This window comes from Polyodon spathula, chromosome 8, assembly GCF_017654505.1.
Source record: "Polyodon spathula isolate WHYD16114869_AA chromosome 8, ASM1765450v1, whole genome shotgun sequence".
NCBI lineage: Eukaryota > Metazoa > Chordata > Actinopteri > Acipenseriformes > Polyodontidae > Polyodon > Polyodon spathula.
In genome coordinates, this window is record NC_054541.1 from 43,713,437 (window position 1) to 43,737,321 (window position 23,885).

Sequence of the window (23,885 nt, forward strand, 5' to 3'; positions counted from 1 at the left end):
CAGGTACTCGTTACCCACTCCACTTTCTCTCCCATCGCACTTTGCGTTAAAAGGGTATAGCTGTTTGTGTTTGGTATACTTTTGTGGGACACCCCCCTGGCTAACGTGAAACACACCCTTACACACCTAGGGATTTCACCATTGGAAATCATTCATAACTGTCTGTCTTGCAAAGAGCTTCTTCATTCCCACTGGTTGGAATTGTCGTCAATCGTCTGAATTTCCGCTCTGTGATTCAGAGAACCCACCCATTTCTAGGACCCTCCAGCTCCAGGCAGCTGTGGTCTGAATCACCGAGACAACGCGACTGTGAAGTGGGGAAACTGAAATAGCACATAGAGGAGCTATACTAAAGCACATTTCCTGGCATTTTGCAAATGGTCAGCGAGTTGTGTGGTTCAATTGGAGTGAACGCGGTTGTTGTCATATTTGTCCGAATCCCTTTAAAGAAGGTCAAAACAATAATTTAAACAAAAGCTTGGATGCTGTTGGTCCGGGGTGCTCTCAGTTCTCAGGCATTGCCTTATATTGGGGTCTGTTGAAAACGGTGCTTTCAGTTCTGTGGCGCTTGCTGTTACTTATTCCGACTCCAGTTTCAGAAAAGAAAAAAAACGATGTGCTGAAACGCTTTGCTTCATAGCATAAAGTTTCCAACGATCAGAATTATTTCTTAAAGGTGATACACTGTGTCATTCCCTTTCTTGTTTTTTTTTTTTTTTGTTTTAGTTTTTGATTTGTCCTACTCATGTAGAATGCAGCGAGCTGTATACTGAACCAACCGAACATTGTCTTCGTTAAACACTGCGAACTTTTTAACTCAAACAAAGATTTTAAAAAAGGATTCCAAAATGTCAACCCCGAGCAGGTTCAAAAAGGATAAAGAAATAATTGCTGAGTACGAAAGTCAAGTAAAAGGTAAGATTGCAAGTTTAATTTTTATCCGGTCGCCTATATACCTTATTTGCTTCGGTCTAAGAAATATTGTACCTGCCTATATATGAACCGGAGACTTGAGTTAACAGCATACAGTGCGATTGCTGATTCAAACCGCTGATTAAATGTACATTTTGATTTAAAAAAAAAGTTATGTATAATTTATTAGGAAAACCATTAGAATTTCTGGCGACAGCGTGAATTGATTTACTCTCTATATGGAATTAAAGCGACACAGACCTGCATACAGGTACTGTAGTTACATTACAATTGTATGCCACGTATTTTTGTCTTCATAAAGTTGGCTTGCATATTGTACTTTCCAAAATAAATTAGGATTTAGCATCTGGAGTGAAGTCTGTTGCTTTGGCTCCATGAATGGCATTTAGTTCAGTCTTATTTCCGTCGGTTGGAGTCAAATGTCAATTGAATCATTTATTAAATATAGCGTCCGTTAGTTTGTTAGTGTGATTCGTTTACGCCTACAACTGTAATTATATTTCATTTCTTGCACAGTCTACAGCCGCGCGTTTAACTTTTTTTTTTTTTTTAATCGATGAGCTCATATTAATACATTAATGGTTTTAGTTTCTTGTTTAAAATTTATGTTTAGAAATTATTCTTGCTATTTACAGAATAACAACAAACCCTACAGACGTTTAATCGCCCGTTAATCTGAATTTGGCCGGAATAATACACATTGAATGCACATTTTAAACTTTTATTATTATTATTATTATTTATTTATATACTCCCCCCTCCTTTTTTATTCTTTTAAGGCGCCCTCTTATATCTGTGGATAGGCATGGTCGTCCGATTTTACCCATCTGGGAACGTTTTTGAAATGTACAAACGAACGCGACTTACTAATAAATAAAAATAAATAAATAAATACGATCAGCCAGTAATGCACGCTGGATATTGATAGTGACCCAATGAGTTTCACCGATTAGTCAGTGTAAATTCTAGTCTGAAAGGCTGCTGTCCTGATTTTAGGATTAAAGGAAAGCTGGTGGATTATGAGCAGACACGGATGTCTGTCCATGTATGGTGTAAAATAAAGCTGTACACAGAAGAAAAGAACAGTCTGGCATAAACTGCTAAACCAACTAGTGTCATATTTTAAAATGGTGGTATGCATCAGGTGATCGTTACACGTTCAGGCATACCAGTATTGTGCATCCATTGTGATTTGAGTGCTGTCAGTGATCATGGCCTGGAAAACCATTACATTGACACAATTTACACAGCATGAAAAAAATCTAGAATAATACTAAAAAAATATGTATTTTTTGTATTCAAAATAAATTGTAAATGGGAATTGATTTATTCTAAAGAACCAAATCTGCAACTGACTTTCAAGAAATGAGTGAATCTTTTTTTTTTTTTTTCTTATTCCAGAACAATAGAGCATTAATTATATTGCTTTGTTTTATACTTAGGATATGGTTTTACATTAGGTCACATCATCCATCAAAGCAATTAGGTTGATTTTTGCTGTCTCAGCTTTCTAACTGAGTGACACATTCCTGGTTCAGCCTGTTTTGGTCTCTTGTAATGCACATGAGAATGAATGGGACAGATTTAAAATTTCTTTCCACTACAGAAGGTTGAGCTTTGTTTATTTATTGTTCTCCTGTATAACCCAGTAAATATCACTGATATTATCTGTTAATATCACCAGTACACTTTACAGAAATGGGATAGGAATGACCACACCACAAAAGGACAACTCCAATAAAGGATTCAACAAATGCTAGCAGTGGCACTGGAACAATTGTTAAAGTGGGGGTGCTGAAAGCCATTGAACAAAACTGTAACCCCTGTATATGATGGAAGCCATGCAAAGCCATGGGGTGCTATCGCACCCCCAGCAGCCCTAGTTCCAGTGCCCGTGAGTGCTAGTACAGTATAACATAGAATTGTTTGCAAACACTTCCTTGGGGTAAAGGGAAGTGTGTCATTTACTGTCTTTACGCTGGGCTCTCAACAGTTGTCCGCTTGCTTTCAAAGTCCCAAACAAACGGAACAGATTTTTAAGTGAGCTACAGAAAGAGCCAGTTGCTGCGCTGTAGTAACCATGGGGATCTGGCTGTTGCCCAATGAGATTCGACTTGCAGTTAGCAGCCTAAGATATCTTCAAGTCATCTCTCTCACTGTGGTACAGTTACAACCCCCACCCACCAACAATGGACTGTTGATTGGAGATAGGAATACATGAACAATCCTCCCTGTGATGACTGAGAATAGTTTTGCAATGACTTTATAATGCACAGTCATTTGTGAGTCATCATCAGAGATATAAGAAGTACACAGGGATGTAGGTTATTAACCTTCACTTGTCTTGCCAAAAAAGGAAAGCAGTGCATGTTCATTTTGTGTCATCAATTAAACTGCATGCCCTAATGTGCTGTACTGCTTAAAACACTTTTTTTTTTGCCTGAAGCCGCCTTGAAAAGAAAAAGTGTCATTCCTCGTGGGTCATTTCAGCTCGGTGGACTGAATTCTGGAGAGGGGTTTCCTCCATCTGTGGTTGATGATACATAAACGCACGTGACTCAGAAAGTTGCGCCAGGGCAGGTGTCGTGAGCATGCTAAAGAAGAGCTGTCTGACGGTGGGGAAAATGCCCATTTTGAAGACCTTTGACTTCATCGTTCCCATGTGTGGGATAACCCAGACAAAAACTTCATTATTTTAAAGCTTTGCAACATAATAATTAGTGGATCTAATGACCCCTATTGGTCCACTTGATATTTTTAATCTAGTTTGTATTTTCTGATTTGACAGCTGTTTTATGTCTTTGCTGGATTTTTTGATATTCAGACTTTATAATGTGACGATCCGTTACTGGAGTAGGATGAACAGGGTGAACTGTGTAAGTGATTTGTTTTTACTGTACTGTAAAGAACAAACAGACCACCTATTGTTTTAGGGGCATTGCTCTGGTTAGCCTTTGTGATGTGCAGAACCAGATTTTTTAAATCAGTGTTCATTTCTCAAACTTTGCCACTTAGGTGGAGTGTCCCATAAATATTTAAGTGTATTTTTTACGTTTATTCTGATGATCAGTTATTAATATGAGCTCTGATGGAGCTACTGGTAGAAAAAAAACCATAAACAATTGTAAAATCCCTTTTTTTGTATAACAGAGCTTAAAGATATTGCCTATAACCACGTCCTCCTGCATGTAGTAGCAGCTTGTTTTGCTCACAGGGGCAAACCGCTTACAAGATGGAGAGGAAGCTTGTAATCCTGCAGCGAAAACGTTCTTTGGGAAATGTAAACAAAGTCAGCCACCAACAAATAATAAAGTTCACAGAAGGCTACGCTATGGATAAATGTATTAAACAGACACCAAGGAAATCTTAGTGTAAAATGTAATGGATTTGTCAGACAGTGTAGCGTGACTACTTTTTATTTTTTCAGGCTATTGTATATTAAGTTAGAATTGCCTTTGCTCAAAGGGTTGTGAACAATGATGTCGTGTTTGATCTGTGCATCAGCTGCAGAGTCACTTACAACAACATCTCATCCAAAAGATAGAACACAAGAAAGTTAAGTGACTTGCTCAGGGTCATACAGTGAGTCATTGAGTGAGCTGGGATTTGAACTGGGGACCTCCTGGTTATAAGCCCTTTTTCTTTGGCCACTGGACCACACACCCTCCTTTAAGTATTTATTTATTTATTACAGGCAGTATTACTTATCACCCTCTTAATCATAAAACATTTACAAATTACTACTGCTGACGTAGGATTATTGTTCCAGTGAGCTGTAAGGCAACTCTGAACACCCAGTTGATAAATTGATTAAGAAAGTAACTCTGAGCTTAATATCTTGGCAGGCTGTGTGACCCAGTGGTTAAAACGGGGTACTTTATTGGAGCCAGTAGTTTTTGGATTGAATCCCAGCTATTCTGCTAATTTTAAAGAGTGTCACAAGAGTGAGTTTGCCTGTTTGCGTTTCAGGAGGACATGTTTGTAAAGCCAAATGCATGCAGGATTTAGTGCTCCAGAAATATGTTGTATCTCTTTTGGAATTTACTGGATGATAGAAGCACTTTTAAAGCATTGCACAATTCCAATGTGGATGTCTGTAAAAAGGACATGGGCACTTTCTATCCATTTTTTAACTTTAAACAATGCCGTCTTGTAATGTTTCACATCTTCTAATGCTACACAACACTGAAGATTAAAGTTGTTCGGAGATGGTCTGCAACTAGACACAAAGTAGGAACATTAACAAGCCTACTTAGGAAAAATAAGAATGTGGCAATAGACACGTTAGTCTCTGCAAAATTCACATTTTATAAACCCTTGTCTTTTAATAACTAAATTGAATTTTAATCCAACACGAAACACACAGCATTGTTTTCTGGAAGGACTTTTGAAATGCTTGGAATAACTTCAAGGTTTTCTTTATTTTTATTATTTTTTAGCTCCTATTCCAGTCGGCTATGTGGATAGTGCTTGATACACTTTTGTTGCATTATTTAGCACAACATTTTGTCATGTTGGGGGGGATAAGCTACAGTATTTAAATGTTTTATTTATAGTTTTACATATGGATGAACATGTTGAGAGGATAGAAGGAGAGACAAATATACTAAAATACAACATTAAAGCTTTTATGCTATAAAATCAAGACCCTACCCATTCCTTGCTAAGTGTCTCAGTATCCCTGAATATATGCATTTCCTCTCAAATACAATATAGGCTACAATATTTACAGTGAGACATCCAACAAGTGTAGTGCAACCCCAAAAAATATCGATTTATCAATTGTAAAAATGAATCATTTCTTATTTTTATCGCACAAAACTGATTTTTGCTATGGTGACCAAGACAAGGTATCACATTGAAGAGGTGTGATTTTATATACTGGCAACAAATGCAGTTCAAACCAGCAGGGGTTGTTGAATATGTAGAAGTGTTAAAAAATGGTAAATACAGTGTTACAAGCCGGTACTTGTAACGTGGCCAATCCTGCTCTGAACACTTATCTGAAATAGGGTGTATATTTAATCGGAGCCAACTCATTAAACTATGCCTTTGATCTGTCGCGTATTCTCATGTAAATAAATGTATGCCATGTGACCCATCTTCACCAGTCTCTCATAAGACTTTGTGCTTGGGTTGACTGGTTCTGAGACCTTTAGCTCAAATGTATCAGTGTAGGGCAAGGGTGTGTATAAAGTGCAATACATTCCATGAAAGCTAAAAGAAAGGGGTGGGCTTTATCAGCATGTAACACTGTCTCAGCTGCTTTCAGCCCCCAGGATTGCAGCTGGGAGTTTCACTAGGCTTTATTTCAGAATTGCTTTGACAGGGACTGCTAATAAAACTTACAATAGCCTTTTTATTGCTGCCCACTGTCAGTGTTTGGAGCAAGTTGGCATATTATATCTAAATTTCCAATTTTTACAAATATAATGAGCAATTCAAATATATATATATATATTTTTTGTTATTATTCTCTGCATGATGTCTTTTCTTCTGTAGTCTAGCTTAGTGAAATCTTGCTCTCCAGGTTTTTATGGAAATTAATCTGCTGTAGGGCTATAATGAAAAACCCTTAGAAGTCTACACAGTAATTCAAAGCATAAAGCAGGAAGTTGCTTATTCGGTGTACCATTTTCAAGCAGCTGACCATGAACACAGGCTTCAGTGCATTTTACTAGTACAAGAAGTGATATTGGGGTAAGGCCCTTATGTCTGCTGTGGTAATAAAGATAAAGACAAAGTGCAAAATGCTATAAGCCTATGATGACATTTCTTGTACAAGCTTGAAGACATTTGCTTTGTTCAATCACTTTCTTTTCAACTTTAAATGTGTGTGTATATATATATATATATATATGTATAATATATATATATATATATATTATATTATATATAATATATATATATATAGATATAGATATATATATATATATATATATATATACACACAATAATTTTGTCTTTAATGCAAGTTTTGTGCTGTTGGGTCACACAATATGTACCTAACAACATTTCATTGTTAAAAAATAAAAGTAAATCAAAACAGAATTACAACTGTTTGAAGCACAACAAATGTAATATTACAAAACAGACTGCAGCTGTGCAGTTCAAAATGTATTTAGGCTTGTTTGCAGAATCCTTAATTAATGATCCAGAATCAGCAGAGCCCAGAATCAACTGACTCATAACACTGAAAAGCCGGTTTAGTGAAACACCTCGTTTTACAACAGAAAATGAGATTAAATGCAATCTTTGCTTGGCCTGTACAGTGATGTACAAAAAAATAAAGCTTTCGCCAAAAGTAAAACAAGAAAGAATAATCCCATCCCAGACAGATGCTCCACACAAAGAGTTAGACATCCAAGTGTAGCAACATGTGTGGCTCTTGTGTGTGATATCCAACCTTGAGTTCTGAAGACATGTTCGAATCTGCTGCTCTTTTGATCAAAATGGAAATTGCAGGCTGATTCACTGATAAAGCATATTGATAATTCACGTGTTTGTCTGCTTGAATAGTGGGCAAATACATTTATTGGTTTGTTATTGTTTTTCTACGACTTAATATACCATTGGTTGTTGAAAGCATTCCTTTTCGGTTATCAGTTATGAACTGAGGGGCAACAAAAGTACTGCGCTTTTTAAATTAATTTCAAGTCCTACTCCATCTGAAAATTTATTAACAAGCCTGAGGCAAAGTTGTCGAATAAAGGCCGGTCATGAGGATCTATTTTTCACGATGAAAGTCATCTCAAGAGTACCTCATCACTTTAGGACCTGTCTCTAAACTGTAATCTGTGTTGATTCATTGAAAAAATAGTATTTCACTCAGCTTTTCTGTTGTCAAAGGTATCCATTAATACCCCATTGTTGAAAAGAGAATAAAACAAACCTGATAAGAAATCATCTGGAGATTAAAATCATGAAATAATAATAAAAAACAACTGTACTAAACAAGCATACAGCATTTCAGATTTCAAATTCTAATGTTCTGCTTTGAATCACTGTGAGATGTAGTGTTAGAGGAATTTTACAAGTCAAGAATGTACAGTCTGCAAACAAATACACACACACACTGTCTGGTGACGCCATCATTTTCGTCTGCTTGTGTGTCAAAAAAAAAAAAAAAATTCCCGTTATACAGTATTTTTGTATTAAAGGCTTATGAGAAAACAGCTGTGTATCACTGAAAATTCCTGTCTGGGGCGAAGACAACTAATTGCCGTGGTTTATCTCTGAGGTATCGTAACATGCTAATAGCTTTATGAGAAGCCCTCGTTACATAATGATTATATGATGTGTGCAATTTCATGGTGGTTGCATGGGATGCAGGGCTTGAAATATTGAGATGTGTGGAGGTGCAAAGCAATCGTAAACTAAGCAATCTGACTGGATTTATTACAGTGGAGCTGAGCAGCAAGACCCCAACTGCCTCTTATTCAGCAGTGTTGCACCAAAGCAAGAAGAAAAGCACTTTGTCTTAATAATGGCCATTATCCACCTTATTTAAGTACACTTTTTGTATTTAGAATCTGTTTATGGTTTTGGTTGCCATTGTTTTCTCCAACTACACAGACTTCACAAATCTAATATTCTGTTTTTCCCGGCTTGTAACTTAATTTTAATTGGGACCACGTAGTATTTGTCAGCATTAACTGTAGGTACCTGCTGTTGCCAGACTGAAGCTAGTAGCCCAAAATCTGCTGCATGAATTAGGCTATAGAATTCCCAATGGCTACAGCTGTGATTTATGAGAAAGTTTGACAGGATGGAAATATCCAAAGCCAATAGACTGGTTCCTTCAGGAAAAATAATATTAAACAGTTTCAAAGACTTGAAATGTGAACTCATGCCAAAGCAGTGCAAGGTGGGACCAGGAATAATATAAAGGTATCCTTGAGAGGTGTCCATCAGTAACATAAAATACAATGCAGTTTCATTGAAACCAAGCAAGTGGCTACCAAAATTTACCCTGCAATAACTTGTACTGATACCCTCAAGAACTCGATAGCCATGTCATTGGAGATCTCCTGCAGGAGATAATAAAGAATGAAATAATAATACAAGTGGAAATATTTTTCTATAAATGCAAAGAGATACAACTGTAGCCCACAGTGGAGAATTTGCTGTGAACAGCAAATTAAACATCTGGTTGGACTTTATGTTCATATGCGAAAGATAATTTTATGTTTTCGTTTTGTGGTCTGCAGTCATGTTGTCATATTGGATGCGGATTTGGTATAGGTCTGTTGATTTACAAGGTCGCTGGTAAAATGTGCAAACTGTCATGCAGGCATCATTAAGTTTTCCTGTCCTGGCTGTTTCCTATTGTTATGGAGATTGAAGGGATCCATTTAAAGTGAATGGCACAACAATTTGCAGTGTTGGATTTAAAACCTCCTATGAAATGAATAAATGCATATCTCCTGCCACTTCTAAAATGTTTTTATGAAAATGTATGACAGCTGGATTTGACATGTTTCCCCCTACATTTCAAGTCCCTTTTCTTTTTTCAGGGATGATACAGTGAAACGAAAAGTTAGAAACACAATATTTATGCATTCCCTTAACATATAAGAATAGACTTTGTTATTGTGCTGGGTTGGTTATTTTCTCAGTTTTGAAAACTGCAAGGAATTGGCAAATTATGACAATTCTTTGGGCATTTATAAGGATATTGGTGCCATAATTGGTGTAATTCTAGGGTTAATATCATGAAGTCCCTTCACACATTTTGAAAGATTGAAGAATAAGTACATGTGTGGTGTTTGAAAAGGAATTATTCAATGTATTTAACAGTAGTGCCCATTTTTAAAGAAGGATTTGGGGGGTAGAAAGTAGGCCTAGTTAATTTTGAAGGTATAGTAAATCTAATTAAGCAGACAAGATCAGAAACTGATGTAATCATTTTAAGATCAGGTTAGGACTCTGCTTCCAAACAGTGTGACATGAAGACTTCCAATGAGGTCGAGGCACTATGCAGGTTTTAGTCTTAAAGAATGATGAAACCTGGCAGGTCTTCTCAATAGAAATAAAAAAAAAAGAAATTGACAGGATTCGAAAGTCGACTGCAACCATTCTCCAGCCCTAGTCACTAAATAGCCATGTATTTCTCAGTTTAATTTATTAACCTTACAAACCAAGGGCTCGCATTACAGGCATTTCTTTGTATTCATATAGATTTTTCTTCTCAAAATGTACTTTGGGCTTCCTGACAAACTCTAAATATCATATTCCATTGCTGCATACGTCATTATCCCTTTAGGAAGAAGGAGGATGAAAAGGAGAGTCCCTTCCTTTCTCCCAGCATCACAAATCTGACTCTCACCTGCACTTAGCTGCGAGTGTCTTGTCTCCACATCAGTAAACACACCTACCTTCTGTTGCAGTGGCTGTGATACCTTTCTAATAAGATGCTCTCTGCTTCGTATGTAATAGAAGCCTCAGTGGTATATTGGTGAGGACCATTGCAGGAACATCTGTGATTGTTTAATAGTTTTGCAGTTTTGTTAAACTGAGCCACGTTTGAGCACTGCACATTTCCTGCTGTGCCTTTCAAACAGTCTCTGAAAGCCCCCTGAAAAGGGAGGCACTTGGGCCATGGAGAACTAAGGACTTGCCTGGCCTGATCCTGATGCTGAACAATGAGGCTGTAACTTGAACAATGAGGCTGCAAGCATCATTGTCGTGACAGTGCAGATGTAGGAACCCAAACTACCTTTTGTTTGAGGCTTTGACTTATTATAGTCCGTCTTTATCTTTGTTGATTTAAAAAGTTTCACCTCAGTTTCAGCCTCTCATTTAATAAAGAGGCCAATTTTATATAGCCACCGATCCTATTACAAGCTATCATAAAAATAAAATGTTTGAAAGAAAGAGGTTCATACCACAGTTCAGTGTTATCAGATTCTCTCCCCTTGTTTTGGTTTGTGACAAACCCTTTTTATTATTATAATAAGCTGGGTAATGATTTGGCTGAATAGACACTGCTACCAGTTCTGTAGTGTTAATGGCATTAGTGAGAAGTGCTGAACCTGCAATAATGACAATGATGAATTATCATGCACACGATGAGAGGATGAAGCCCCATTTTGTTAAGTTTCTGTCACAAACCATCTTTGTCTGCCAAGATTAATGAGGGAGACTTGCACCTTGCTCTTTTAATATGCCTGTTTTGGGAGACTAGCCCTTGATATTTTAGTTCCGAAAATAATCTACAGTTAAGAAATTCACTAAGCTTGAAGCCCTTTTGTTCTTTCCATTTTTGGTGGGATTCTAGTTAAATTAGATTTTGTAAGTGGTGTAAACAACTTAAAATGTAGAAACGTGTTGCTGTACTCCAGTTCTCTTGTGTGTGGCAGAACTCAAAGAAGATTATTTCACTGACTTGTGTTTTTTTATTGGGTTTTTGTTATAGCATTTCTGTTCAGATACTGTATTGTCGAGGGTTTTAGTAAAGTTTATTCACACCTGCTTTGTTGACTTTTCTGAATGATGTGTTTGGATCATAAAAAAAATACCTAAATATTTTGCATCCACTTGGACCATTTATTTGCTTTATTTTCTAAAACAAATGAGTTACTTGCACCTTTACTTTATTTTGAAAGGTTGTATCTTAGAACAACTTGCAGATTTGTAAATATTATTTATCTGTTTTCTGTATTTTATACAAACTAAAGTTCAATTAACACCATGTCTGTTTTTAAACATGATTTATTTTTATTATTTCTTTACAAGGACATATTTAAGGACTACTCTAAAAAAAACTTGCATCCTGGTGTGTAATGTGTTTTTTTGTTTTTTTTAAACAATACTAAATTAGTTATTTTTTGGTATACCACTCTACTGAGCAGTACAATATTTTAAATCTATAAATAAGAAATGTAAAAGGGGTTTGTGTATTCTTAGCTTTCTTACTTTGTGAGGGATGTCTTATTTTCCCATGTGGTACACACCTAATGCATGCGGAATACTAAGTGATTTAGTGTGTCGTTAATGGGATTAATCTTTATAAAAGGAACTGTATGGTAGCATTTTGGATGTTGGGTTTATCTTGGATAATTGACCTCATAATGATGTGTAATATACCCAACAATAGAATGTTATCTGTTGCATATTAAAAACAATGGTTAAACACGCAAATCAGTAAAGGATTTTAGCTTTCATCTACCCCCTAAATCCACATTACATCATGGTTTTAAAACAACCTGTATATCCCATCTTATATTAAGCTTAAGCAGGGGTTCCTAAAGCCTTTTAGGATTTTTTGGGGGGTGGGTGGGGGGATATGCGCAGCCAGGTGTAAACATTAAAAACCTCTTTAAAAATGTAGAAAAGGGGCATTGTACAAAGAAAAAAGACTTCACCGTTTTCATTTATTAGTTAAGGTTGACAACTGGCCCCATAATTCCGGGACCCTAAGTCCGGATTTAAACTGCAGATTAATTAATTTAAATCAACAAGTTAACTGTGTGAGTGGTTTCAATAAATGTGTTTAATTGTTTAATTGCGGTAGTGATTCTATCCAGTGATCATGTATTAAAATTGTATCACTTATATGGTAAACAGTATCAAAATGGTGCAATTCCATAGTTCCATAGAGAATTTTGCATTCACCGCACTCTTTCTCGTGTAACCTTGTGGTTAAGATTAATACCTCTTCCTGCTTCACATAATCCTGCTTCAACCAGACAAATATTGCAAATCAGCAAGCTGTATCAGTCGGACTGATGGAAACGATCCTTACAGGAAGTCATTCCTGACCCCAGATAGGCGTGTGCTTTTGGGAACTAGTTAGCAAAACAATGACATTCCTTTAGCGACAGTTCACGCAATTCACACTCACTTTACATTTTCATTAAAATCTATTAATTTGTCTTTTAGGGTGGTGAGTTGAAAAACCTGGCTTTTTTTAGTGGCCCAGAATTATGGAGTCAGTTGACAACCTTAGTTACAGTCCTCATAACAGAAAACACTAGGATTACTAACAAAACAATTACTAAGAAAACAAAACTTTGATCTCTATACTTAACATTTCCCTTGCGAGTTGGGTCAGTGTTTGTAAACCGTGAAGCACACCTACATCTGTATCCCCGACTCACCAAATCTGAAGCAACACAGTTTTTTATTTTGCTTTTTTTATGTTAATCCCTACTGTCCCACACATCACTTGCAATTTAGAGACTTTCACGTAGATTCTTGCAAGGAAATCTGTGCAAGGCAAAATGCTCTTTGATATTTATTTCTATTATGTATCAACTACGTAATTTTTGGCGGACACTGACGTGGATTTTCGCCTTCAAATTCACGTGCAGCAATGTTCGTTCGAATATTCAGATAATTTTTCCACACTTAAGAAAATAATAATTACTCCATGCTAGTGCTCCAGATAAGGGTTTGGGTCTGGGAGTAACTTATCCTCCAATTTTAACAGAATAAAATGTTTCTTCAGGGGGTAAAGTGCAACATTACTTGAAGTCACGAGTAATCTCGATAAATACTGTATAATCTTTTATGGTATTGTTGTAGGCATTAAACTGCATTTTAACTGCAATGTTGCTTTGAACTCTTGTACAGTCATGCCTGTGTTCTACAAGGTTCTTTATCGGCTCAGCGCATTTTTATCGAGGTATCACACTGATTGCAAATTAATTATGTTACTTATATTTTAACATTAAGCTATTAAACTCGGTGAACATGTTAACTTCAATATGAAGCCGTAGAGATAAATAAAATAAGGAAATGCATTAAGTTATAAAACAGTCTGTTTAATATTATAGTCCCCTTTTTAGTGATTGCCTCTAATGATGGTTCCAGTTGGATTTGTAGCTAGACTGGGGTGTTTACGCTTAAACCTGTGTAGCTTCGAATTTGTCTTATTCTTACTGTGATTGGCTGCAAAGACAACAGGGCTAATGAGAGATTGGATAATGTTTGTTGGGTTGGTTTTTCTTGTGTACAGTTTCCTAGTAATTGAAGACAATGTATTCAGTGGGATGTAGTTGTTAGTGGAAGTTTGGGGGGGGGGGCAGACAAGCTATGCAGCAAAATTGATATGTGTGTTTTACACATTAAATTTAGATTAAGTGTGAATTTCAGATTTGTGAATCAGGTATGCAGCTTATCTGGGCCGCTGCTCCATGCTGTTTTCACATCGCACTGCTAAAGTCTTCTCTCGTTGAGCAACCAATGAGCACTGACATAAAGCGAAATGGGTGGAGATTTGTGACACATACCAAAATGAAATCTGATCTGAATGAAAGCTAATCCAATCAACATGCAGTGATTATACTGACGTTAATGGTGGCCAATAGCAGCTAACAAACACAGAAGCAGTATGAGGAAACAGAATGCAAACAGCACGAACTGTGCTGAATGAAAGCGTATTTGAGAAATGTTGCGCTAGTGGACTGCTTGAGTCGATGGAATGCGTCCACGTTGGATGAACATCAGATGAAATAAGTCCAGGTACAGAGTACCTGCAGAATTTCACCCCTGGGTTTAGGGGTAGAAATATCCAGTACATGGTGAAAAAGTATTACTATATATCTGCTGTACAAGCATGTTAGCAAAGTCATGGAAATTCAGATTATGTTACGCAGAAGAAGTTTGGGAGCATCTTAAACTGCAGTTAAAGGTGTAGAGCCTCAGTATTTTTTTAAAATCTTGTAATAGGATTGTAAAATCCCAGTGGAAAAGAATGCTTTTAATGTCTTTCCTGTAAAATATTATAGTTTATAAATCAACAATGTAAAAAAGAAAAACAAAATGGAGAACTCCTCTATTTTCTACAATTCATTACAGTTTTGCTTCCAGGAATTACAAAGAGCTGTCTTATGACATTCATATCCTCTGCTGGGAATGGCTGTTCACAGTCACGGTGGTATGTGCCTCCAGCTAGGTAATATAATCTAACCCAACCATATGGTTTCTGACGAAGCAGAGAGTAGAGTAAGTTAAGCAGTGATTTAAACAGCTTTAATATTTTAGTGTGAAACTGAACATGACTGTGGATCTCTGCTGCTTGAAGTAGTTTACAGTATTAACACCGTGCTCGCAGAATGTTTTTCTACATAAAATGGAAGCAAGGTCATGCTGTTCCCAACCACCTTGAGCTTGCTGAGTACTTTATTATCCCTTATGCTATAGTGACAGGAATATGTGGTATGATGAAAACGGCACATCCTATTTATGGGAGGGAAAAGGGGTCCTTTGGGGAATTAGCCATGTTATTAAAGTTTGAGGAGAAGAAAGTGGATATGAGTACATCCAGTATTCAGCCAGAGCTTTGGTACTTCTGAGTAATTCATGGAAAGCAGGCATAGGTATTACAGCCCTAGATGCGGCATTGCTGATAAGTTCTTCTCAAGAGCTGTGTGGGTTGTGCTACTGCACTTTACAGTGTCTAATTCTAGGTCACACACCTCATGACATGTGTTCCTGATAGAAGATTTATTGAGACCAGGGTGGCTGTAGTGGTTGTACAATAAGTCCAGCTGAGAGTACTAGCAAAGCACTAAAACACAGGCAGGGTGCGAGTCCTGAAAGTGTAATAGCAGTTGAATGTCATTTTAATGTAGAGACTCATTTTTGGTGGTCACAGACAAGTTATTTAGTATCACAAAACTGTTGGAACTGATATGCATTATTGGAAGTCTCCCAAAACCTAAGAATTACATGGGCACACATAGATTGAACTGTATGCCAAATAAGGGTGAGATTAGCATGTGTTTGTTTGCCTGTTTCATGCATGCTTTGTGGATTATGATTTATGTTTTGCTGCTACAGTGGCTTGCGAAAGTATTGACCCCCCTTGGCATTTTTCCTATTTTGTTGCCTTACAACCTGGAATTAAAATTGATTTTTTGGGGGTTTGTATCATTTGATTTACACAACATGCCTACCACTTTGAAGATGCAAAATATTTTTTATTGTGAAACAAACAAGAAATAAGACAAAAAAACAGAAATGTATCATTTGATTTACACAACATGCCTACCACTTTGAAGATGCAAAATATTTTTTATTGTGAAACAAACAAGAAATAAGACAAAAAAACAGAAAACTTGAGCGTGCATAAGTATTCACCCCCCCCCCAAAGTCAATACTTTGTAGAGCCACCTTTTGCAGCAATTACAGCTGCAAGTCTCTTGGGGTATGTATCTATAAGCTTGGCACATCTAGCCACTGGGATTTTTGCCCATTCTTCAAGGCAAAACTGCTCCAGCTCCTTCAAGTTGGATGGGTTCCGCTGGTGTACAGCATTCTTTAAGTCATACCACAGATTCTCAATTGGATTGAGGTCTGGGCTTTGACTAGGCCATTCCAAGACATTTAAATGTTTCCCCTTAAACCACTCGAGTGTTGCTTTAGCAGTATGCTTAGGGTCACTGTCCTGCTGGAAGGTGAACCTCCGCCCCAGTCTCAAATCTCTGGAAGACTGAAACAGGTTTCCCTCAAGAATTTCCCTGTATTTAGCGCCATCCATCATTCCTTCAATTCTGACCAGTTTCCCAGTCCCTGCCAATGAAAAACATCCCCACAGCATGATGCTGCCACGACCATGCTTCACTGTGGGGATGTTTCTTCTCGGGGTGATGAGAGGTGTTGGGTTTGCGCCAGACATAGCGTTTTCCTTGATGGCCAAAAAGCTCAATTTTAGTCTCATCTGACCAGAGTACCTTCTTCCATATGTTTGGGGAGTCTCCCACATGCCTTTTGGCGAACACCAAACGTGTTTGCTTATTTTTTTCTTTAAGCAATGGCTTTTTTCTGGCCACTCTTCCGTAAGCCCAGCTCTGTGGAGTGTACAGCGTAAAGTGGTCCTATGGACAGATACTCCAATCTACGCTGTGGAGCTTTGCAGCTCCTTCAGGGTTATCTTTGGTCTCTTTGTTGCCTCTCTGATTAATGCCCTCCTTGCCTGGTCCGTGAGTTTTGGTGGGCGGCCCTCTCTTGTCAGGTTTGTTGTGGTGCCATATTCTTTCCATTTTTTAATAATGGCTTTAATGGTGCTCCGTGGGATGTTCAAAGTTTCGGATATTTTTTTATAACCCAACCCTGATCTGTACTTCTCCACAACTTTGTCCCTGACCTGTTTGGAGAGCTCCTTGGTCTTCATGGTGTCGCTTGCTTGGTGGTGCCCCTTGCTTTGTGGTGTTGCAGACTCTAGGGCCTTTCAGAACAGGTGTATATATACTGAGATCATGTGACAGATCATCTGACACTTAGATTGCACACAGGTGGACTTTATTTAACTAATTATGTGACTTCTGAAGGTAATTGGTTGCACCAGATCTTATTTAGAGGCTTAATAGCAAAGGGGGTGAATACATATGCACGTACCACTTTTCTGTTATTTATTTTTTAGAATTTCTTTAAACAAGTTATTTTTTTCATTTCACTTCACCAATTTGGACTATTTTGTGTATGTCCATTACATGAAATCCAAATAAAAATCAATTTTAATTCCAGGTTGTAAGGCAACAAAATAGGAAAAATGCCAAGGGGGTCTTTCGCAAGCCACTGTATTCAGCTGTTAACTTTCAGCTGTTTTAAGTCTTTATGCCATAATGTTAAAGAAATTGCACTTTGGTCTACATTCATTGTAATTGTGCCAACCTTTTTCATTGGAAGGAGACAGATGTAGAGGTGGGTGTTAAAAGCTGACTTTTCACTTCAGGGAGATTTTAAAGAAATTGCTGTAAATTATTACTTTATAGTATAAATAAATAAATAAATAAACATAGACCGGATAAACTGCCTTTCCATATGTATGTAAACCGTACAATACTGGAGTTATATATATAAAAAACACAGTATCTCAACTTTAATGTTCATAGCTTAAGGGCTCTGAATTGATCTTGTGCTTAATTCCAGCAATACCATGCAAGCATTAGATACTGCACACAGTTCGAAAAATTAACCATATGGTAGCCTTTTTTATTGGGCAATATTGAAACTGAATAAATGTTACATTAAAATATTTTCATAGAAATATTTTTCTTTGTTTACTTTCATTTTATTGTAACTTGTTTTTGTTCACTGTAAAACGTTTTGAGATACTGATGTATGGAGGTCTTGTCTCCTCATGTTCGTACACACCCACTGAGCAAAGTCCAGACCAAACTAGCTGGCTCCATTTAGACCTGACAATGTAAAAAACAACTGGACAAAAAAAATCTGAAATCTATCTGCATTTAGACAAGCAAACTGAGCCTTGTGTCACGAAGTGAGAAAAAAAATAACACATTTTTGCAAACGTGTAAGCTAAGTGAAATATAACACCCTGCCTGAACAAAGTTCAAATGTTATGCATGACCATTTAGGGGTGACTCGCAATTCTTTGGATATAGTTTTGGATATCTACCCAAAGTATTGTTGCAGCATTTAGCTCCTTTCTATTTTTTTGGAGGTGTTTCCAAACTCATCTCCACTATTAGATTAATAAAATCCAGTGGCGTTTTTTTTTTTTTTTTTTTTTTTTTTTTATAATAACTAGGTTATGTGTGAACCAATAAGCACTGCCTATAGTGATACTTGTAGAGTGGAAACATGTTTTCTTTAATATTTAAAGTGCAGGTTTATTAAGACGGGGGGGTATACTATGTTAATCAGAAGCCTGGTTGCTAGACAGCCATTCTGCTTTTTTGACTCTTTTGACCTCTTTCTCTGCCTCAGCAAATAACAAAGGGCCTTTCTTTCGATGTGGTTTTGTGTAGCCTTGCTGCCACTCCACTGAGGTCTCACGCTAGTCTTTAAAGGGACTGGTCAATGAGGTGGCAGCTGCAGTGCCTTTTCCCCTTTGTCTTGATCTAGCTCGATTTTACTAATTCCTCAGCCGGGGAACCAGTTTGAACTGAAGGAGGACTGGAGGAAAAATACATAGGAAACACCTTCGAGCTACAGTATGTTGCACGTTTGTGTGCATGATAATATATAACCTGGTGGGTAAGACCAGGTTATATGGTTATATGGTGAATAAGGGCTATACGGAAAGGGTCTGGGTTGGGCAGTGCTCCGTGAGGAACGGTCTTGAAATTGCTTCTGGAAAATAGTCTCCAGTCTGAAGGCGGGGGTGATCCTTGATGTAGTGCCCCCCTTCCCACCAAAATTAAATAATACATAACTGATGTGGTTACCAATGCTTGTATGTATATATCATTTACCAGAGCACAATAAACACTGTTATTAAGAACTGAAGATAATATTAGGTAGCGCAGGGCGCTGTGGGGTTTTCTTATGATGCAATTCAGCCAGTCCCCCCTGGGCAAAATCTAAGAGACAATCAGCTTTACAGGTACATTCATTCATGTATGAGGTGTGAAGAGAGAGGATGCTAGCCATGGATCTGTGTCATACCCTTCCTTATTAATTATTTCCAGTAGCACATGGCAGGCATTTACAGCTGCTTTCATTTCAGTTCATTTTTCATTCAGTGTCTTTTTATTTATTTACCCCTTTTATTTTAGGAACTGCTACTAAAGTGCACTGACATTTTTTTATATTTCAGAAATGACAGCTTATCAGAGCTGTGTGTGGGTTTGTTCACCATTTTAATGACCATACAAATTGTATACATACATTTTTCACAATATACAAAAACGGTGAGAATAAAGTAAGGCTGGTAAAGAGAAAAAATGTAATCACAAAAATGAAGATGGGACTCAAGAATTAGTATAAAAAATTAATTGTGCTGCAGTGTTCTGTGTATGGAATACACAGGATAAGAATTGGGACAATTATTGTTTACTTGGCACCAGTTGTGCAGTTTTGCTTAACCCCTAATGCAAAGGAGTATTTTCAGTGGGCTTTGTTGCACCTTAAGTAGCTCAGTTTTGAGTTCAGGTTTCATTATGGTCATTTCCTAGCAACAACCAAATCCACCCATGGGACTTCAAGGGTTAAAAGAGGAAATGGAAAAGCCAGGAATTGCTTCCTACGGTAAATTGGCAACAGTGAAAAAAGAACTGCAAGAGAAAAAGGTTTTGTTCCTAAGGGGGCGTATAGTATGTGAATAAATAGGAGTATAAAATATATTCTTTTATTATTTCTTAGAATCAGTCCAATAGAGAAAAAACAGAACTTTTTTTTTCTTCTTAATATAGTATGTTTGTCGGTCTACTTAAGTTCCTGTGTAGGTGATTTTTCAGTTTGTACTTCTACTTTCAGCGACTTGTCTTTGGTGGTCTTTACAGAGCAAGCACTTATCCCGTTGTTGCAATGAATGACCCACACGCTTCCGTTATGATGATTAAGAAGCTCTCCCACATCTGCTGAACAATGGCAGTTCTCAGACCTGCAAGCTTGGAATTTGAATTTGTTCTCCGTCCCAATGTCAAGGGTCCTCGGCACACCAGTTTATTTCTGTGTGAGCACCCGTAGATCCCAGTATGTCGAAACATGGGCAATTATACATTATTTCAGCAGCTTGAGGCAGTTGGGCTACTGCTAATTTGAGCCCCTGTAATTTGGTTATTACTTGTCCATGTACTGTGCCGGTGGGAACCCTAAGTAGGTTTTTTGAAAAGAAAGAAAAAAACATACCTTGGAGCTTTGCCACTGGAAATAACAGGACATTGCTTTCTTCAGCTGCCCAGCGCTAACCAAACTATTGACTTCCACCATAATTATGTGTCGTACTTGGGTTTCTTTAATTTCTCATCTTCTGACAAGCCCATGTGCCCTGAAGGGGCAAGCCTGCAGTGTGTCTCTCCCAGCATCACTTATTTGGTTTCATGACAGATGCCTTTTTGAGAAATCAATACCGGTTGGCCAGGACGAGGGGGTAGCATTTGGTAGGAATGTGTGAAATTGGAGAACAAAAACCCCAAGGATGTTGTTTATGGGAAGGGAATACAATACGACAAAAGGCATGAACATAAAATATAAAGGTCAAAAGTGCCCATGTGCAAAGCACCTTGCATGTTCTGTAAATGATGATTTTGCTGTTGCAGAGGCTTTAATATTGTGTCATCCTTCCTGTGTCAGTCATGGTTACTGATACAGTAGTGTATGATTAGGTGCACATGTTACTGGGTCAATAATATACTCATGATAAATATAATAGTGAATGAAAACACTTATATGGTACTCATTAGGTAGCATAAGATCAAAAATCTGTACCTTTTAATTATTATTTTTTTTTGCAAAATTATACCAGATAGCATACAAATAATATTCATATTGCTTCTATATAATCAGAAGTGAATCTGTTTTAATATTTTGTTTTGCAATTACCTGTTGACCTTCTGTTGGCATCTTAACAAGGAACCTGGTTTTAATGCAGTTTAAGGGCTGCTTTTTAGTTTTTTATGTTATATTTTATGTTTTTATTTGCAGTATTCTGTGAGTAGACACTTGGGTGGTTATAGTTTTCATAGGGTGGTGGGCAGGTTGTGGCCTTACTCCTCAGAAGATAACCATTAGGACTGGGGAACTTACTTGACTTTAGTTGATGAGAGAAGCAGGTTTGAGCAGGCTGCTTTGAGCTGTTGATGAGAAGCTACACATTTCAGGGATTGGTTCACACAGGCCAGGAGTTCCTCTTCCCGGGAGGCCAGGCAGATAATTCAGTATATTCAGCGGAAGCAGGTGCAAGCATTGATAAGCTAAGTGAACTCCACTTATGTCACACCCTGTAGAAAGCATTGTTTTTCTAGTTAACATTAATTTGATAAAAGACAACCAGTATATTAACAAAAGTGTGAAAACAGTGGGCCCCATTTTGAAGCAAATACAAAGGCACATTTTCAAGCAAGTAAAAACTACTTAGACCAATACTTGAACTTCTGAAACCTGCAAGTAGACTTTATAAAATGGTTTAATTACACATGTAGCTGTATACAGATAAATAGCACAATTTATATTTAAAAAAAAAAGTGTCATACTGTTCATCTGTTGTGTTTCTGATTGTTTACAAACCTTGACAAGGTTTTATGGGAATTTATAGTACATGTATCAGATCTACACAATTAACAAAGTCTATGGGCCACACAGCTATGTCAGACCAGAACAAACCAGTTTTTTCTCACAACCCGTCTCTTAGGGTTGTTGACTTCAAAGTCTTTTCTGGACTTTGAAATATAGCTACTCGTCTAATCACTGGCCACCCAGCCTTTAGAGTTATTGCACATTGGCAGCTTGTCAGACAGCAGCACTTAATGCGTAGGATTAATCCCATTTTGTCCTGAAACCCTTTTTCATTACTGAAGTTGACCTGTATCCATATTAGTTAATGGGCTATCATGAGGGCAGCTCTTTCAAAGGAATGGAAACCTACAGCTTGACCGTCTGTAAATGATGTGCAGTTTACAGTAGCTGAGGTAGTTGAATCTTCAGAATCCTCAATGTTTATGGCGGAGCAGCCCTCCCACACCTATTGTTAACTTAACTCCTAAGCAGCTCACTATAAAGAGCAGCTGTCTAATAAGGCCACTCTTTGTCAGTCCCTCTGAATTTGGATCAGCTTTCTCGTAACTCCATGTGACTTGGTCCCATATCGATGTTTTTGCTTGCTGGCTGATTCCCTTGGCTTTTATTACTGTATATGGACATCTGCTCCGTAAGGGATAAGAAGGACTATCATCTTTCTATCATCTCAGGCTTGGGGTGGAGTCAAACTAGACACCAAGACTAAGATTCGCAGCATCAATGTTCTAAGCCACTCAGATTTACAAAAGGACAACAGTGTATATGTGGCTACCAAATGGTTCAGGTAATTGTGATTTATCTGACGTGCTACATGCTTCCTGTTCTATTTAAGTTTGGCATTTTAACAAAAAAATAGATAGTTAATGATCAATTAATCTTATTACAACATCAGACAAAGCAGCCCATCATGCAATGATATGCACCATAGAGTATTGTAGTACATACTCTAAAGTAACCGCAATGTATAGTGACTTTAAGCTGCTTTAATAGTTTTAAATACCAAATAAAGAAACTGGATGCTTTTTATTTGGATAAGACTCCTGCTGTTATAAACTCTTGACATACCATTAAACTCATGTAGCCATTAAAGCACACAATACTGTAGTTAACTTTAACAACTTACTCTGAAACTGTTTTGAAAAATGCTCCATTGGAGTATAAAGTAAAATCACAATTTAAACTGACCTAGCTTGACCTCTTCCAAACCAGGGTTTCTACTACGATAAAACGATGAATGAATGCATTGTATACTAATCTCAGTATATAGAAAGAATATTCTTTAGCTTATTAATCTGGGGTGTAGTATATAGAAACTGTCTTTACAGTATGTCATCATATGTTTTAAATCTGTCTGGAGAAGCGCTCATTCAAATGTAATGCAATGTGGCCCGGATATTTTTAATTTACTGCCGTGGTGGGGGATGGGTGTCACAGACTTGCATTTTCCTATAGTGGCATTACCTAATGTAGATACTCACAAAATTGTGAAATATTTGTTTTCTCCCCAATCTAAAGTTACAGAAGGCATTGTAAAACAGCGCTGTGAGTAACGCCTTGCAGAAGTCCAGCTGTGTTGTGTCTTACGTCCTCAGCACAGCTGCCTCACAGCGATAAGGAAGCTGGGAAGCTGGACTTTATTCACTCTGACCTCGCCTTCAAAGAAGCTCTATCCTGCAAACTTCTTTTTTTGTGTGTATCAGGAAGAATTTCCTGTTGAATGCATTGACTGTGGGCTGTGGAAGATTGAAATGACATTGTGTAGTTCACACTGCAGTGCTTGTTTTTGAAGGATGTCCTTTGTTTTTAGAGAGTGGGGGTGGTGGTGGTCACCAGTGTATGGACTGTTTATTTAAAACTTAAAATTTACAGACTGTGGGCCTGGAATAAAATGGAAAAACTAAAATAATAACCACGTGCACATTCGGTAACACGCTCATACTATTTTAGCTTGACAGATAGTTTTTGCATTACTGTATGTCTACTTCCACATTGAGCTACTAATAGCTGATAGCTGTCAAATA

At 37.4% G+C, this 23,885-nt stretch overlaps 1 protein-coding gene across 2 annotated transcripts in view; it reads left to right on the top strand.

Annotated features, from left to right (window-relative positions):
* The first annotated feature begins 279 nt into the window (after positions 1–279).
* LOC121319999 (SLIT-ROBO Rho GTPase-activating protein 1-like) overlaps positions 280–23,885 on the top strand; it is an 87,956-nt gene continuing 64,350 nt past the window's right edge. For both annotated transcript variants that reach the window (XM_041258060.1, XM_041258061.1), the window contains exon 1: positions 280–915. In XM_041258060.1, coding sequence (XP_041113994.1) covers positions 849–915 — 67 coding nt within the window. In that variant the 5' untranslated portion in view covers positions 280–848. The remainder of the gene's footprint in view (positions 916–23,885) is intronic.